Consider the following 18,168-nt stretch of genomic DNA (forward strand, 5'->3'; position numbering starts at 1 on the left):
CTACTTGGCCTTAAATGTTATGAAACATTACAAAACAATAAGGCATTGACATGCATTCAATACAGTCCTATCCATTTCAGCCTAACAGCTACAGGACTAACAGGCATTTAACAAGCATAGGAAGAAAGGTCAAAATTTGCAATGAAGAAGTAATCAGAAGGGCAATGCCTCAACATATTAATAGATAAAGAAGACAAAACAACAAGAAACAGGACCCCTCATATCATGCCCAGGACAATTCCAGTCTCACGCAGATGAAAAAGAGTGTTTTATGCCCTTCACCTGAATGGAAACGAACATATCATCTGAGTGTAACCTAGACTATCAGATCCAGGCTATTAAGTATATCAAGTATCAAGATGGAGGCAAACGGGCAGCTTTTTTGAATTCTGTTGTTTTTATGATACACATAAGAAAAGCAATTATCACCGTAAACATCATTTCTATCAATTAACTTCAAAAGCTTTTTTCAAATATTGCCAGTCTGTTTTGCTAACAGTGGTTGTCTTTCAAAACAATAATCTATTAAAAAATGACACATACTGTTCTACGAGCATTGCTTAATTCATAGAAAGTAGATTTTTAAGCATGTGTTGTAAAATGAAGGTTACAATGAAGATGGTGACCTACTTTAAATACTTCCACAGAAAAATAAAGGACAGTTGGTCCCCAATTTTTTTCCAATAGTTCTCTAAATTAAAGAGCCCTTATTTGCAATTTGGGTTATCATTAATTTTGTTGTTTGGTTTTAAGAATGAAAACCGTGATACATTTGGAGAGCTAACACTCACAAAAGTGAATGTAAAATACATTACTTTTGCTGAATACTACATATATGAACTTCAACTGTAACTCTTAAATTATGTTTAGATGTAGGCATTGACATTTTTTGGAAGGAAGAGTTTGTGACTTATATAGTAAGACAGTTCTTTGCATATTCTGCACAAATATTTGGGATCTAAGCATTACTTGTTTTCTTAGCTTTAAATTTCCACTCAGCTTCTAGCTAAAATTCATTGGCATCAGATTCTGAATTCTCTTACCCTTTAGAAGACATTTTGGTGCACATTTTTGGTTTTGGCTCTCTGCTTTTTCAAGTGAAATACAGTATTTACCTGTCAATCTACACTGTTCAGAAAATAAGTCTGTCACTTCAAAAAAATGTAATCTTTGAAGCAGTTTGCTAAGATATAACAGACATAGCTTAGCCCAAGACTCGAGAGCAGATCAAGCTTTATGGTACTTCATATGACATCAAAAATACTACAACTACCTGACAATTTGAACTGACTTAAGGACTTCGTAACTTTATTGTTTTAAAAGTGGTTTAAAATTTTCCAGTGAGTTAAGTGAAATCTGGATTGTGTATCACCTACCTGAAACATTTAACTAGATGCTGCCCACATCTGTAATAAAAACATCATCTGCATAAATTCTGTATCTCAGTTGTTGGACTAAGCAGAAATGTGATCAGGCCCGCAGAAAGCAATACTGTTTGGTGACCTCAGACTGCACAGTTCCCGTAGGAACAATTTTAGATTCATGATCTAATGTAATTACTCTGTGTTTCTTTGTAATTTGGATAAGGTAATATTATGAGAAAGGGGAGAAATATTTCCACAATTGTTGACATAAGACAGTATGAAACAACTTCAAGCTACACAATCTGATGCTAAACAGTTAGTCAGATTCATTCTCCTAAATATTTTTTGTAACAAACAAACTCTTCCAATGAATTATGTTCTCTAAAGATACATTCTGCAAATGAATCATGGTTTAATCAGCTGATGAGCCTGTTTTATGTGCTTGTGTTATTGAATGGGAAACTTTCACATTAAAATTAACATCAGAAAAGCCTTCTGGGTCTGTTTAGCCTGGAGAAGAGAAGACTGAGCAGGGGGGAATCTTATCAATGCTTACAAATACCTTAGGGGCGGGTGTCAAGAGGATGGGACCAGACTCTTCTCAGTGGTGCCCAGCGACAGGACAAGGGGAAATGGGCACAAACGGAAACACGGGAAGTTCCATCTAAATATGAGAAAAAACTTCTTTATTTTGAGGGTGACTGAGCACTGGAACAGGCTGCCCAGGGAGGTTGTGGAGTGTCCTTCTCTGGAGATATTCAAAACCCACTTGGACACAACCCTGTGCAACATGTTCTAGGGGAACCTGCTTTGGCAAGGTGTTGGACTAGATGATCTCCAACCCCAACCGTTCTGTGATTCTGTAATGCAATAAGGCTGTCCTGTTTCACAAAACAAAATGTAGACTAATCAGATAAAAACACAATTAAAAAAAAAAATTAGTATTCTAATGATTTTTATTACAGGTAAAAATGTCAACTTACCAGACTTGTGTTTCTTGTGTTTTGCTTTCTTTTTGATTATAAACAACTTGTTCTGGATCTCAGATTTATAAGATTTAAATGGATAAAGATGAAGCTCACGCTTTCTTTGCAAGTCATCAAGTTTTCTCTGTAGATTTTCATTTAGAATATCCTTCAACTTCTTTTTTTTCTTTTTCTTCTTTTTTGCCTGCAACTTATTTAGTTTCTTCTTATTTTGCAGCGAGTTCTCTAGCATTGTTTCTTTAGCAGATTCGTGGTAATTTATGTCATGGTTGTCATTCTGAGTGCCATTGACATGCATTTGGCAAGCTTTCAGTGTGTTCTCCTTGAATGGACTGATCTCAGCTTTTACTCTGGCCATTTCAACACAACCTTGTCCATTCTCCACAGCAATTATTTCTCCTGAACCAGGATGACCACCCATACCAACAATCTCTCCTGAACCAACCAGACTCCTCAAGTTCTCTTTATAGCAACCAGTATTTTTGACTTCGCAGATTCCTGAGGTCTTGATTTCACAGTTAATCTTAATCTCCCCTGTAGTGACTCTAAAGCTATCTAAATGTGTTTTTTTTTCTGGACAGGTAACAATGGAGCCCATACTTTTCTCCACTGTCTTGGAACGATGTAGCAGCTCTTCTCTACCACCAGAACTGACCTCCTCATTGCTTTTACTTATATAATCATGTTTTACTTTCTCCAACTTAACACGTGACACTTTCTTAACTTTGATGGGAGGAGATGGGAATTCAGGAGCCTGAAAAGGTTTTTGTTTGTAAATTCGAACATCTGCACCACAGAACTGTGGAAAATGAACATATGCATTCTCCAAGTAGTCATAACCAAGAATTACTTCTCTGCATTCGTGGATAGGCTGACCTAGCACTGCATCCTGAACATCCTTTTGTGTTTCATACACAAAATCACAGAGACCTTTTAGCAGCCACACTTTTTTGTAGAATGGCAGCTCATGAAATTGTTTTTCCTGCAAGGGATTAACTTCTCCAAGGACTTTGAAAAACTGGGGACATAATCCAAGTTTTTCTGCAGAGCTATTAGGATTGTCAGTCTGCCCTACAACAGTATACCAGTGTTGTACTTTCTGCCTGAGTGCTGCTTCCCAAGTCCTGTAAGAAAGTGTAGGCCTGCGATGTAATGTAGATCTGCGATGAGGAGGACTTAATAAAGAAGTCATTATTTTAGATAAAAAAGCATTACACTGAGGCATCAGAAGACAACGTTCCAATTCATAGAATACTATTTCAGGTAAATTTAAAATCTGTTGCGCTAAACAAAGAAAATGACCAATAGCTGGAATTTCCCACATTGTCTCCATCCTTGTAGGTGCTGCTTGAGCTAAAAGTGACTTTTCCCATTCTTCTATTTCTTTTTGACTAGCTTCTTCTGCTTCTTTTCTTTCTTGCTCTCTCAGCCTATTAAGAGAAAGTTCATGAAAATTCAGATATCAGGTGAACGAAAAGAAACCAGGGAGAAAAAAATCAGAACTACAGCATGACAAACACACTTATCTTGAAGTTATAAAGAACATAATATATAAAGTTTTAATTCAGTTTCTCTTACTTTGGATTACACAACACATCACTGCACCAAAATGCAAAATTACAGTCCTTTGTTTCTATCACCACTAGTTTAAAAAAGGGGAAAAGGTAAGAAAAAAACCTGACAGATATCAATAGTTTTGGTGGTTTAGATTTAAAAAAAAAAAAAAAAAATGTATTCCCTTCCCCAGTCGCTTTTTGGCAGGAATAAGTATTTGCAACAAACTATCCATATAAAAATCTCTGAAAGTAAATTCCAGACAAGTCTTGCTTTCAAATGGTTGCCCAATAGCTTGTGTCACGCACCTTGTAACTCCCTTCCTCAATACACAAATATACATGCCTAACTGTTAAATGCTTCACTCACATACAAAAGCCATTTTCCCTTCTACCCACAGGTGTGTTACTAGTTGGTTTGCAATGGTGGTCAAAAAGGAAACAAATATCAGGATGTATGAAGAATGTGATGGAAAGTAACACCAGAAATAAAATGTCATTAAACTAATAAATGGTTTGCCCTCACCTGAAAAACTGTATTCAGTTCTGGTCCCCCTATCTAAAAAAAGGATAGAGCAGAAATAGTGGGTATTCAGAGAAAGAGATTATGAGTAATCAGAGGCCTGTAAAAACTTCTGAAAAATCTGGGGCTCTACACAAAACACTAGCAAGAGGAAACATGACAGCAATGTACAAAACTAATATGATAGATTGGGAATTTCTATTTACTTTTATTTGTAAATGCATCATGAAATTTAAAGGCAACAAGAGGCAGAAATGCTTCCACTTCAGTTAATCAACCATGTGTAGCTTACCACCTAACTTACTAGAACACAGGATATGTTAATTTAGTTCCAAAGTGAAAAATAGGACATCTGCATAAATCACAAGAATATCAAGGGTTACCAGTAACAGGAAGGATTTTTCTTTAATGTTGCAATGGTAAACTAACATTTTTACCTCAAGGCATGACCAGATTCCAAAAGATAGGATTAGGATATAGATGTACTTAGAGGAAATTTTTTCTAGAGCTCTTTCAAAGCTTCTCAGATCTTTTTCTCTGAAGCTTTTATCACTGACCACTGCTAGAAACAGTCACCTGTGTATATCAGGTCATTAATGTGACCTGTTACTGGAATTTACATGTCCTTACTTCAAGATTGCTAACCTCCAATTATATTTCTTTGTATACAAGTAGCTAATAAATGCCATGTATCCATTCAAAGCATCAATGCTTTCCAAATTCAGCCAAAGAGTAATGGTATATTAAAATCTTTCTTTGACAACACGAAGCTAGTAGTGGCTACTAGCATGAAGAATGCGTACTTGAAGCATTGACTAGATATTTCAGTAATGTAAAACATGCAACAAACCTAGTTCAGCCCACACTTTAGTATCAATGCAGGAGAAATATGCCATGACCACAAACTTAAAATTTGCATCCTCTGTGTATGCAAAATGACATATAATACAGTAAGATTCCACTGAATGCTTTATCTTATTCAATGAAATTAAATTTCAAGTGACTTGTTACCATAAATTGAACACAAATTTTTAGTATCACATACTGCATCTTTTTTATGTACCTATTAAATGCAGAAAGACAGATTCATGTAAAACATAAAATTAAAATGTAAAAGAAAACAGGTCAGTAAATTCTCAGCTTCACTCTCCCAATGCAGCATTAATTTAATCATATAATGGATGGGATCTAAAGACAAAATGCCACTTTGCAGCACTAATTTAAACTTATAATGAATGTGGTCTGATGACAAAATTCTATTTGCCATTCTAGGTGAATAAACCAGTAAATTCAACAACACTACTTGCATAGGTAATGCGAGCATTTTTTAGTGCTGACTTTTGTTCTATTTCCATGTGTTAATACTACATTAATAAATAAAAATAACTAAAAATAATAAATAAAAATAAATAAATTACAAGTGGGGCAGAGGAAGAAACGATAGTAAGTAAAAAGTGTTCTGAAAAATAAATTTCAAAGCACTCCTGAACCCCACTCTCTCCTCCCTAACTGTAAAACATACTTCCAATTAACCTTCTGCCTCCACAAGGTGTGAACTCTATTAAAATAGTACAGAAATAAGCTTAAATATTAATAGACTGACAGCAAGATAGAACATTTGTAGAAACAATCACATTTCAGTATCATTTAATAAAAATACAGGCTGTAGTTGACCTAAAAATATCACCTTTGCAAGCTGTTTCAACTTATCATCAATTAATAATCTAAATTAAGGTAGAATTCTCAAAATAAGTACAATACCCTAGATTCACCTCTGTCTTGCACTTCATAAAATGACAATCATTACACTATTTTAAAGATCTTTAAAAAGAAAAACATATGTTGTTTCACTTGCAAAACGTTTGCCTTTTTTTTTAAAGCTATCATTTTATCACAATATCTGTAGTCATTCCGTTCTCAGTAGACATTCAAGAGAAAATGTAAATAATAGCACACTTTCATATCTTCATTATTGAGGTCTTCCTATTAGCTGCCCATCTTTTGGAGGGCATAGCTTTTTTCCTGGGGTGTTTTTTTGAGAGGGAGGAGGGGGATGATGAGGGGAGAGGAGATGGGGCAAGGGAGCAGGGGAGAGACAGAGAGAAACATTTGCTATTTAGCAGGACAAATATCCTTACATGGAGAAATTATCTGTGCAAACATATTTGGCTTTTATGCTGACAGCAATTGTAAAAAACCTGTTGTTTCATACTTTTATTTACATTTATAAGGAATATGTTTCCTGGCATGTATTGCATTTACAATAATAACACAAAACTATTCTAAGGTCAAGCTGACATTTACAGAGTAATAAAGGACAAACATATTCCTAGAACATGTCTGCAGCAGTTGTTCTGCAGCTCTTGAGTGAATAAAACAATGCACCTGACCTTAAAACTCAGAAGACATGCTCCCGAAGTAGAGACACCACCTAAAACCCGAAGTAGAGACACCACCTAAAACCCGAAGTAGAGACACCACCTAAAACAGAGTCCAGACATAACTCCTCACTTTCTTATTTTCTCCTTTAAGACAGCAGACACATCTCACCAGCTAATTCCTTCTCACTTGCAACCAGAGATTTCACTTGGAGGTGAGAAGAGGGAAAGATTAGATTTTACTTCCCCCCCCCCCAATTACCACTTCTAACTCACTTAAGTGTTGAGTAATTTTTCACAGGTAAAAGGTAAGGCACTGGAACTCTGATGACAAGGTACAAAGAACTGTTTTAATTCTACAATAACTTGTTTCTACAAACTTTCTTTTAAAAAATAAACCAGAAAGTTGCATACAAAATAGCATATTATGTGTTATTGTAAAATAAATCAAGATTTAAAAGTCAGAAGAAATTCAATTTGAAGACACCCATGTGACCTTAATTCTGTATCTGTAATGTCTTACATCATATTATGCCATACTCTATATTCTTCCATAGGACCTAGTTCCTTCCATGCTCGCAACATCATCATAGAAGGCAAAATTGACTGTGTAAGTACACCTCATTCCACAATTTGCTAATTAAAATAACTAACTTGCAACCAGAATTGAATTCTTTAAATGTTTTGATGAAGATGTCTGAAACCTATTGCAGGATCACGTTTTCAGAGACAGTAAAGACACAGAGCTGCCTAGCATAATTTTCAACAAATCAAAGTCATATTGACATTTAATTCCCACCGAAATCAAACAGTTAAGTACCTGTCATTCACTGGCAGCTTTAAAAATTTCAGTAGGAATCTACCTCTATGTTTAGGTATCTAAATGCCTCTAAATAGGGAAGCATTTCCAATTACATACTAATTCCACAATTATTTATTAACTAATATGTAAGTTAGTATGTGTATTGATACATTACTTAATTAGCATGTAACCAAGCAGCTGAGTAGAACTTCATGGAAATATAACTAATAATCCAAAGAAGATATTCAATATTCTGGTAATCAGATATTCAATATTTTGGTAATTAGAACAATTTAACAAAAGGGAAGCTTATAAACAAGACTGACAAGAAAAGTAAATCAAAAGTTGTTACATATATGTACTTGGAGGGGGGAAGTGCTTTTACTGCTGTACAGAAAGTATTAGCTACAAAATAGTGAAATCAGCTTTGCAAAGACATCTTCCCAGTTTTTACATGTTGAGTCTACTGTGATGAATGTACCACTTGGGGGAGGTTATAAAATATTAAATAAAGAAAAAAATAAATAGATTGTGCAAGAAATGGATAAACTACAAGAGAACTCTCTACAAAGGGTACCTACGTAACAAAAATAATGAAAGGCTTTGGAGTAGGATTTCCATGAAGTTAACTACAGAAAAGAAGATAAAAACCACACTTCAGGATATTCTTCCAAAATATGCAGTTGGAAAAAAGCTTGTAAAATAAATTTCAAGGATTTGGGGGGAAAAAATATCTAAAATATTTTAAAGATTTCATTTACTGCAGTTCTTTCTACTCATCCTAAGATGCCTATGCCTTGCAAGAGTATCTAAATATCTAAAGCAAAGGATTAGATATTAACTTGGACTTCAACAGGCAATTTCTTTAGGTATGAGGCTAAGTTTTGTAGAAAGGCACTTGCATTTGTAACCTTACTTATCTGGGGCTGGTAGTATGGAACTCCTAGTGAGGCAGCTAAACAGTCTAAACAAAGATAATTGCTAGCTAAAAAGTACATGTATGCTGAGTGGTCAGCTGGATGGCCAGAAAGTGAGCACTTTATGTTCCTAATAACTCATCTTAAGTTGGGTGAACAGCAGGTGCTGCCTATCCAAACACAACTGATTTGCCAGCACACAAGCAAGTTATACTACCATACTACACACAATTTTACAGGGAAAAAGAGCAGTAGAGCAAGAACAGGAGGAAGGCAAAGTTCAGTATGGTAGAAATTAAAATCCTAAACTCACTCATTTGAGTTGACCATCACAGTCATTCATAATTGTACTCTGACACAGGATAGCCTACATTATAGCAACAGATTTAGACACTCATTCTTTTACAACCATGATGAAAGACTAAGTGAAACAATAAATAATAATAATAATATTAAATAAAATAATCTGTATCCACCAAAGTAGTGCTTTAGTTCTAAGAACACAGTTCATAGCATGAATTCTACTAGGATACATTGAAATAAAGAGCAATTCTGCATTAGCATTTTGTGGCCGGAAAAAGATGTGGATAATTGTTCAGAATCACATATTTTTACTTGAATTTTCCTTGCAGATTTACTATAAGCTTTAAACAGGTATAAACGCAATTTCAGTTCAGCAAACTTCACTTTTATTACAAAAAATGAAGAGTGAGTGCAAGCCAAATTCAGTAATTAAAATGCACATTTGCCAATGGACCAATACTGTAGCTCTAAGGAATACTGCAATGGGGTTACCAAAACGATGGCACTGTGCACTCCCATTAAACTACAAAGTCTGCAATTTTGCTTATAGTTTTGAAAGTACCTGTTCTGTGCAAACCTCAGCATGTCAGATTTCTTAAAAAAGCAGCTGAGTAACAATTTTCTCTTCTTAACAGATAACTATATTCAACAGCCTATATTTTAGCAATAATGCAAAGTAAGTTTAGGAATCATAGAATGTTAGGGGTTGGAAGGGACCTCTGGAGATCATCGAGTCCAACCCCCCTGCCAGAGCAGGACCAATCTAGGGCAGGTTACACACGAACGCATCCAGACGGGTCTTGAAAGTCTCCAGAGAAGGAGACTCCACAACCTCTCTGGGGAGCCTGTTCCAGTGCTCTGTAACCCTTACAGTAAAGAAGTTCTTCCTCATGTTGAGGTTGAACTTCCTGTGCTCTAGCTTGCATCCATTGCCCCTTGTCCTATTGCAGGGCACAAGTGAAAAGAGGTTGCCCCTTTCCTCTTGACACCCAGCCCTCATATATTTATACACATTAATCGGATCCCCTCTCAGTCTTCTCTTCTCCAGACTAAAAAGCCCCAGGTCTCTCAACCTTTCCTCATAAGGCAGGTGTTCCAGTCCCTTAATCATCCTCATAGCCTTCTGTTGGACTCTCTCCAGTAGATCTCTGTCCCTCTTGAACTGGGGAGCCCAGAACTGAACACAATACTCCAGATGAGGTCTCACCACAGTAGAGTAGAGGGGGAGGAGGACCTCCCTCGATCTGCTGGACACACTCTTCTTAATGCACCCCAGGATACCATTGGCCTTCTTGGCCACAAGGGCACATTGCTGTCCCATGGATAACTTGTTGTCCACCAGCACTCCAAGGTCCTTCTCCACGGAGCTGCTCTCTAGCAGATCACCTCCTAACCTGTACTGGTGCATTTTATTACTCCTTCCCAGGTGCAGAACTCTGCACTTATTCTTGTTGAATCTCATTAGGTTCCTCTTTGCCCAGCTCTCCAGTCTGTCCAAATCACGCCGAATGGCCGCACAGCCTTCAGGTGTATCAGCCAAACCTCCCAGCTTCGCACCATCAGCAAACTTGCTGAGAAGACACTCTGTCCCTTCGTCAAGGTCGTTGATGAAGATGTTGAACAGGACTGGACCCAGCACTGATCCTTGGGGGACTCCACTAGTTACAGGTCTCCAGCTGGACTTGGCATCATTGATTACCACTCTTTGGGCTCTATTGTGTAGCCAGTTCTTAATCCATCTCACTGTCTGTTCTTGTTGTAATACATTTTTGAATAAGAAATGTCCTATCTTAGTGTTGCAAGTATGTGCATTTATATGCAAACCACTTTTTAAATTTATATATGCTGTATGATATGATCTTCCCTGGTAACGTATTACTAATTTTACAGGCCTTGCAATTTCCAAGTTGTTTTCATAAAATACCTCTAAAATGTACTTTTGGAACGTTTGCATTTTAGTGAATTGGGAAACAATTGGTATAGAGAGGTCCAAGATACTTTGAAAACATGGTGGATCCATTATTAAATAAGAAAAGTTAAGAAGATATCTGAAGCATGATTATTTGAGAAGATCGACAGAATCAAAGAAAATTTCAACCAGCTATGTACTGACTCATCTTTATTACTTCCTAATAAGTGACACGGTTCAAAATTTTAGGTCATAAAGAGGCAAGCTAGTTATGATCTTTTTCTGTTATTTAGAACATTCTGTAGAATCAACCACTGTGGAGTATCCTTTGCACAGGATCTGGGACTTTTGAGTATATCCATATATCTGGATTTAACTGTTAATTACTACAGCTTTGCAGGAACGTGCTTAAAACACGTGTATGCAAGTAAAATTTTTATTTGATCAGGTAATATGTTCTACTGACTATGGATGAATTCAAATCCAATCAAAATGTCCTTTTTCATAACAGTGTTGTCAAGTTCAGAGATCTAGAACACAGAGTTGAACAAAAATCAAGATAATTTTACCAGAGAAACAACAACCCTAATGATCTTTGCTTTTTTGCAAAGTATGAGGTGGATTAGAAGAAGAAAGATTCACTCATCTCTAGAAAAAAAAAAAGTACTAACACTCAAGTCAGCCTGAACTGTATGGCTTCAAATCTGTTGAAGATTACCTGCAAAATGAGGGTGAACTGGTTAAATACAGGAAAAACCTGCAAAACTGTAAACTTTTAAAAAAGCAGGAAATATTTTGTTTCCTAAAGCTAATACTGTCTTATCATCATGCTCCATATTCAGACACAGTGTCTCGAGTTACTGTTGAAGCATACAAGCTTATGAGCTTCAACTTCCTCAAAGTGAAACCTATCACAGTCAATATTAAACACTGCCTGGAATTATATACCTCTTAAATTTATGAGAACCACAAAATCCCACAGTGTTAATTACACACACATTCTGAATTTGTTACCTAACTGACAAGCTGAAATGCCACATCAGTGAGATAATAGGAGTGGCACTGGCAGAGATAATTTGCTTCTGGCTATCAGTGAGGGAAGCAGTGACAAGATCATAGAATTAGACTGTAGTTAAGAATTCCAGTAGTTTTTAAACTAATTGTTGCATGGAAAACAGTCCAAGGAGAGGTATGATAAACTTTGACTGAGCTAACAGGAAATTGATGTGGATGATTTCAGTTACTATCCTAAAATAACAGCAGCCTTAATTTATTTTAAAGCTTATATGACTTTAGCAATTTTTGAAGACAGTGGTAAACCAAAAACTAATTTCTTGCTTTGTGGATGCCCTGTACTGAAGTCCATTCAGGAACTTAAGACAAAGAGCACCACATTTATTTACCTAAAAAAAGCCTTAAGGAGCTAGCCCCTGTAGAGAAAAAGGAAGACATAACTATTTAAAACCAAAACAATTTTTCCTATTACCTCTTCTCCTCTTTTGCTCTCAGCTGCTCCTCTTGTCTTAGAACCTGAACCATCACAGACTCAAACACGCCTGTTGACAAGCCTACTAAACTGCGAGGCGTGGAACGACGTCCTGTTGAAATGCATGCTGTTCCTTTCTCATCTTCCAGCCCATAGCATCCTCTAGATGTTACAGCTATTGATGTTTTGTCTCTTAAATGCCTAGAAGAAAAATGCAAGTCAATTCACAATTACAATTTCCCTTACCAACAGCACTTTAATGCCTATACTACCAACCACAGATCAAGCATATTTACTCAGAAAAAAAGCAGTTATTTTTCACCTGCCACTTTTTCCACTTTGAAAGTTGCTCTACAAAATTTTAAAAATAAAACCAACATGCTAACACGAGCTATATTTTCGCATCTGTTCAAAATGGTAGGTATTTATCTCAAGTAAAGAAATATTATTTGTAGTTGAATTTCCTATATTAATCCATAAATATTTGGAAAGAAAATACTTCCACAAGACCTGAGATAAAAAACTATCATTTTTAGAAGACACCTAAAAATATTGAAATAAAAAGTGCACTTGTTGGTTTGGGTTGGAGTGAGCGTGTGTGTTAAACAGTAGTTTAGTTTTGTTAAAAATTAAAAAAAAAAAGGTGAAAAGCAAAACACTACAAATTTGGCTGTAAAGCTATGTTTCATCTTATACTGTTTCAAAGTGTGCCACCAAAACTGGTATGAGAAGTAACACTGTATCACACAAACTCTGAAAACATTTGAGGGGAGGGGGAAAAAATCCAACCTTGATTCAAAAGCAACCTCCATTCTGAGGTAATTTTCTGAGGTTTGTAATATCTGAGATTCATGCAACCAACACTGATCACTTCCCTTGAGACACTTTGTGGGGATCATTGAGATAAATACAGCTCTGTAATGAAGCAAGAATGATTATTCCAAGAAGTAGTTCTTGAATTTCATTTTGCTAATAAAATTAGTTCTGTTAAACACTTAAAACAAATCTGTCTGATCAAAAATAGTAAAAGAACTTCGAGACTTCTAGATTCCGTAATCCCTTCTATACATAGTTCTTAGAAACTTTTACCAAGCTAGTGTCCACAGACATATTGAAAAAATCTTTACACATCTCTGAAGAGTTAATATAAGAGAAATTCATTATATATTTAGGGAGGATAATTTTTGGCCAGTTTAATATTTCTTAATATTTATTTGAACAAAGACTGTGCATTTGTGAAAGAATGACAACAGCAATTTAATTTTTTAATAAATACATATAAAGCTATTTGATGACCCAGTACACAAATTGACTTCACTTTCTTATGCAGTTCCTAGTAAAAAGGCATTAAGCGTTCTCAGGTCTTACTGAATCCAATAAGCCGTCATATAATTCAACAAAGAGCCTTCAACAAAATGCCCTTCAATTCAGTACGGTTGAGACGTTACAGTCACAAAACATACATAAATGAACTTGGCATAACTCTTCCAAGCTGCATTTGGTTAGCTATTTATTTGCCAGCAGTAACTCTTTTAAGCCAGGAATTCTGATTTTTTTTTTTTTAAATCAAGTTTTACTAAGCAAACTAGCAACATTCATGCCCCATTAGGATCAGCTCCTTCCTTTCTGCTTCCAACCTGTCCCAAAACTGCTGTTATGCAAAAACAGTTTCAAATACAGTGTTTCTACACCAACACAGAATACATTCACTCTGGCTTATTCAGTTGAGTTCTGCACCACACTCAAGCGTTCCCACTACACGAGCAAGGTTCTCCTTACCAGCTGGCAGCTAATGCTCTGCATCAACTAGCAAGTTTAAGGCTGATGGACATGCACACCTTTACGTGTTTCCCAATACTGTTCCTTCACCCTTTGCAAAAAAATTCTCATGGTTTTTATATGCAAAATACTATGTCACTCAGAAGACTGGTGGACCTTTCATTGGAAGAAGCCACCACAGGTTCCTGAATATGACTGAACTAAGCCTATGTCAAACTCACGAGAAAGCATGTATTTCAGTCATGATTTAAACTGGGCTTTCTACTACATAGCTTGACAGCTTCTATGCTTCAGCTGCTTTGGCTGATAAACAAGTTCCTGCCAGGGACTTAGATTTGAACACATCACAATTTTCATTTTGCCATTTAAGACTATAATGTGCCAAGCATTATCTTTCATTTTATGATTATCAAAAATAAGCCATTTCAAAGCAAGGTACTTTGGCTGAAGTTTTTATTCCTACTGATTTTAAAGACAGTAAAAATTTCACAGACTGTAAAAATCACAACATTAAAGAGTCAGATGTTCACACAGAGTTTGGGTAGTTTCACTTGCTTTTGACAGTGTAAGATAAACAAAGGAACATTTGACATCTTGTCTAAACAAGTGTTCCTCCATGTTCATAAAAGGCTTCTTTCAGAAGGAAAATCTCAGCCAGGAAATGCAATGCCTTATTTTGCATTTTGGTATTTTCGGGTTCGGAATCACCAAAGCATTTTGAATAGTTTCCAGTAGGAAACATTCCTCTTTTTGGAAGTATTGAGAGCTTCAGTGGTTTATTGCAGGCTTTTTAAAAACCATTCAAGTAGTATTTTTTTACATAAAGAAACACACCCTCCTGTTCTACTTTACGTAAACAGCATCTGGCAGGGCCCATAGAGTTCTCTACACCTACCGGGACAGCAGCGCCAGCTTCTGTTCCAGCATCATCTCCAGCTTCTGGGCCTGTTTGGAGAGCCAGTGATCTACACCATGCAGCCGGTAACATGTCTCCAGCATTAGCCGGAAGTCACCCACGAAATCTGCTATCCCTGTGTACTGTCCACCGGAAAATTTCTCTTCCATCTTCAATAGCCACATTCCACCTGGCGACTGCTGAAAGGAGTGACTGTTGTTATGACCCGAGAGGGGGCCAGCTCCTTCTTCCCTGATGGATGCCTGATCCGCGAGTGGCTTCAAAAATGGTGCTGTCAGAGGTCGGTACTTCTCCATGAGAAACTCGCGCAAGATGCGGTATCCCTGCTGCAGCTCGGGATTCAGGCTCTGCTCCCAGGAGCACCCACCGCTCTTCCCTCCCGTGTTATCTCCTTCCTTGCCCAGCTCCTCCTCCTCGCACCGAGGGCGGCTAGCCGCGGGACGATCCGCCGAAAGGTCTCCGCCCGCGGCGCCCGCGGGCTCTGCCGAGTCCATGTCTCCCACCCCGCGCACGCACAGGGCCTCGCCGGCTCCAGGGGGGCTGCCGGCCCCGGGCCGGCTCTTCAGCATCAGCTAGGGACCGCCGCGCTCCCCCTCGCCCAGCCGGCGAATCGTCATCGGGCTCACCTATGCACAGAGACACGACTCAGTCCCTCGCCACGCTCCCCCGCGACGGCCTCAGCCCTGCCCCCCAGCTGCGGGGGTGGGCCGCGGCTGCCGGGGAGGAGGCAGCGGCCGGCCTCCGGCTGGCGCGCCCGGGCCTGCGTACGGCCCCGCCCGCCCGGGGACGGCGCCTGTGCCCTCAGGGGCCCTCCCCGGCGGCGGGCAGCGGCGCGTCCCTCCTCCCGCATCCCGCCGGCCTCGGGCCCCCCCCCCCTCCCCCTCTCCGCCCGCGTTCCCCCGCCGTGACGGGGCCTCCCTCCTCCCCTCGCCCGCCGCCTCCTCCTGAAGGGAGGCGGAGAGGGCAGGCGGGCGAGTGTTTCCCCTCCTCGCCTCACAGCACGGCGGGACCGGCCCAGCGGCGGCAGCTGGAAGCGGCCGCGGCCGGCAGCGGTGTCAGTTAACAGCCGGCGCGTGCGGGATGGGAGGGGACGCGGCGGCCCCGGAGGGGAACGAGAGAAACGGACCAAGCGCCTCACCTAGCGCGCATGCGCCCGGATGGCGGCGGCGGCGCGCTGTTTTTTTCGGGCGTCAGGTGAGGTGGCGTCATCAGAGGGCGCCCGCCCGGGAGTGGGGCGCGGGAGGCTGAGGGCGCCTGCGGCGCGCGGGGCGGTGGCCGTTGGTGCGCACGCGCAGGGGTGGGCGGACAGGCGGGGGTCGCTCAGAGGGGCCGGCGGCCACCAGGCGTGGGAGCCGTGTCCCGCCGGCGGCTTGGTGCGGCCGTGCGCTCGTCAGGGTGGGGAACGACGCCGGTCTCTGACGCTGTGTTCGCTCGGCACGCTTGTCGATACGGGTGCGTGATAACATGCACCGGCCTCACCAGAGCACACACGGAGCGTTGCTCTCGTGCTGTGGATAGGAGGTCTCCTGTAAGGACACCCGAGTAACGGATTTCCCGAAACTTAAAGGTTAACGACATTCGGCGGTTGAAGTGAGGAAGTTTGCAAAAGCATTCAGTTATACCTATTGAAGTACGTACCTGAGGAGTTGTGAGTGGAAGCTAACTGGAGAAGTTAACTGGAGAAGTTCCAGCTCACTGGAAATTAGCAAATGTAACGCTCCTCACAGAATCACAGAATCAATCAGGTTGGAAGAGACCTAAGGGATCATCGAGTCCAACCGTTGCCCTGACACCACCCTGTCAGCTAGACCATGGCACTAAGTGCCATGTCCAGTCTTTTCTTAAACACGTCCAGAGATGGTGACTCCACCACCTCCCTGGGCAGCCCATTCCAATGTCTAATAACCCTTTCTGTAAAGAAATTCTTCCTGATGTCCAACCTGAACCTCCCCTGGCGAAGCTTGAGGCTGTGCCCTCTTGTTCTATCGCTAGTTGCCCGGGAGAAGAGGCCAACTCCCACTTCACTACAACCTCCCCCTCTACAAGAAGGGTCGGAAGGATGATCCAGGGAACTATACGCCTGTCAGCCTGACCTCCATGCCAGGCAAGGTGATGGAACAGATCATCCTAAGTGCCATCACATGGCACATGCAGGACAATCGGGGCATCGGGGCCAGCCAACATGGATTCATGAAAGGCAGGTCCTGCTTGACCAACCTGGTCTCCTTCTATGACCAAGTGACCCACTTAGTAGATGAGGGCAGGGCTGTGGATGTAGTCTACCTAGACTTCAGTAAGGCATTCGACACTGTCTCCCACAGCATCCTCCTAGACAAACTGGCTGCCCGGGGCTTTAATGAGTGGACTCTTCGATGGGTTAAAAACTGGCTGGATGGCCAAGCCCAGAGAGTGGTGGTGAATGGGGCAAAGTGCAACTGGCAGCCGGTCACTAGCGGTGTTCCCCAGGGCTCAGTTCTGGGGCCGGTGCTGTTCAATAACTTTATAGATGATCTAGACGTAGGGATTGAGTGCACCCTCAGCAAATTTGCAGATGACACCAAGTTGGGTGGGAGTGTCGATCTGCTGGAGGGTAGGAAGGCCCTACAGAGCGATCTGGACAGGTTAGCTAGATGGGCCGAGACCAACGGCATGAGGTTCAACAAGAAAAAGTGCCAGGTCTTACACTTTGGCCACAACAACCCCATGCAGTGCTACAGGCTCAGGGAAGAGTGGTAAGAAAGCGGCCAGGCGGAAAGAGACCTGGGGGTGCTGATTGACAGCCAGCTAAACATGAGCCATCAGTGTGCCCAGGTGGCCAAGAAGGCCAATGGCATCCTGGCCTCTATTAGGAACAGTGTAGCCAGCCGGTCTAGGGAAGTGATCGTCCCTCTGTACTCGGCACTGGTGAGGCCGCACCTTGAATCCTGTGTCCAGTTCTGGGCCCCGCACTTCAAGAAAGATGTTGAGGTGTTGGAGCGAGTCCAGAGGAGGGCGACCAAGCTGGTGAAGGGTCTGGAGGGTCTGACCTATGAGGAATGGCTGAGGGAGCTGGGGTTGTTTAGCCTGGAGAAGAGGAGGCTCAGAGGTGACCTTATTGCAGTCTACAACTACCTGAAGGGAGGTTGTAGTGGAGTGGTAGTCGGCCTCTTCTCCCAGGCAACTAGCAATAGTACAAGAGGACATAGCCTCAGGCTTCGCCAGGGGAGGTTCAGGTTGGACATTAGGAAGCATTTCTTCTCAGAAAGGGTTATT

At 40.5% G+C, this 18,168-nt stretch overlaps 1 protein-coding gene across 4 annotated transcripts in view; it reads right to left on the minus strand.

The window, feature by feature from the left end:
• The window catches only part of BRD10 (bromodomain containing 10), a 67,899-nt gene extending 52,362 nt beyond the window's left edge, over positions 1-15,537 (minus strand). For 3 of the 4 annotated variants that reach the window (XR_011050051.1, XR_011050050.1, XM_068422641.1), the window contains exons 1-3: positions 14,896-15,537; positions 12,222-12,422; positions 2,348-3,780 (exon numbers count right to left, since the gene is read on the minus strand). Coding sequence is in view for 2 of the 4 variants with exons in the window: in XM_068422641.1 (XP_068278742.1) it covers positions 2,348-3,780; positions 12,222-12,422; positions 14,896-15,485 (2,224 nt within the window). In the remaining 2 variants the exon portion in view is untranslated. Of the gene's footprint in view, positions 1-2,347; positions 3,781-4,429; positions 4,465-12,221; positions 12,423-14,895 lie in introns of those variants that run through there. The other variant, XM_068422642.1, reaches the window with a different exon arrangement.
• Between the last annotated feature and the right edge of the window lie 2,631 nt (positions 15,538-18,168).

The sequence above is a fragment of the Nyctibius grandis genome, chromosome Z (assembly GCF_013368605.1).
Source record: "Nyctibius grandis isolate bNycGra1 chromosome Z, bNycGra1.pri, whole genome shotgun sequence".
Classification (NCBI taxonomy): domain Eukaryota; kingdom Metazoa; phylum Chordata; class Aves; order Nyctibiiformes; family Nyctibiidae; genus Nyctibius; species Nyctibius grandis.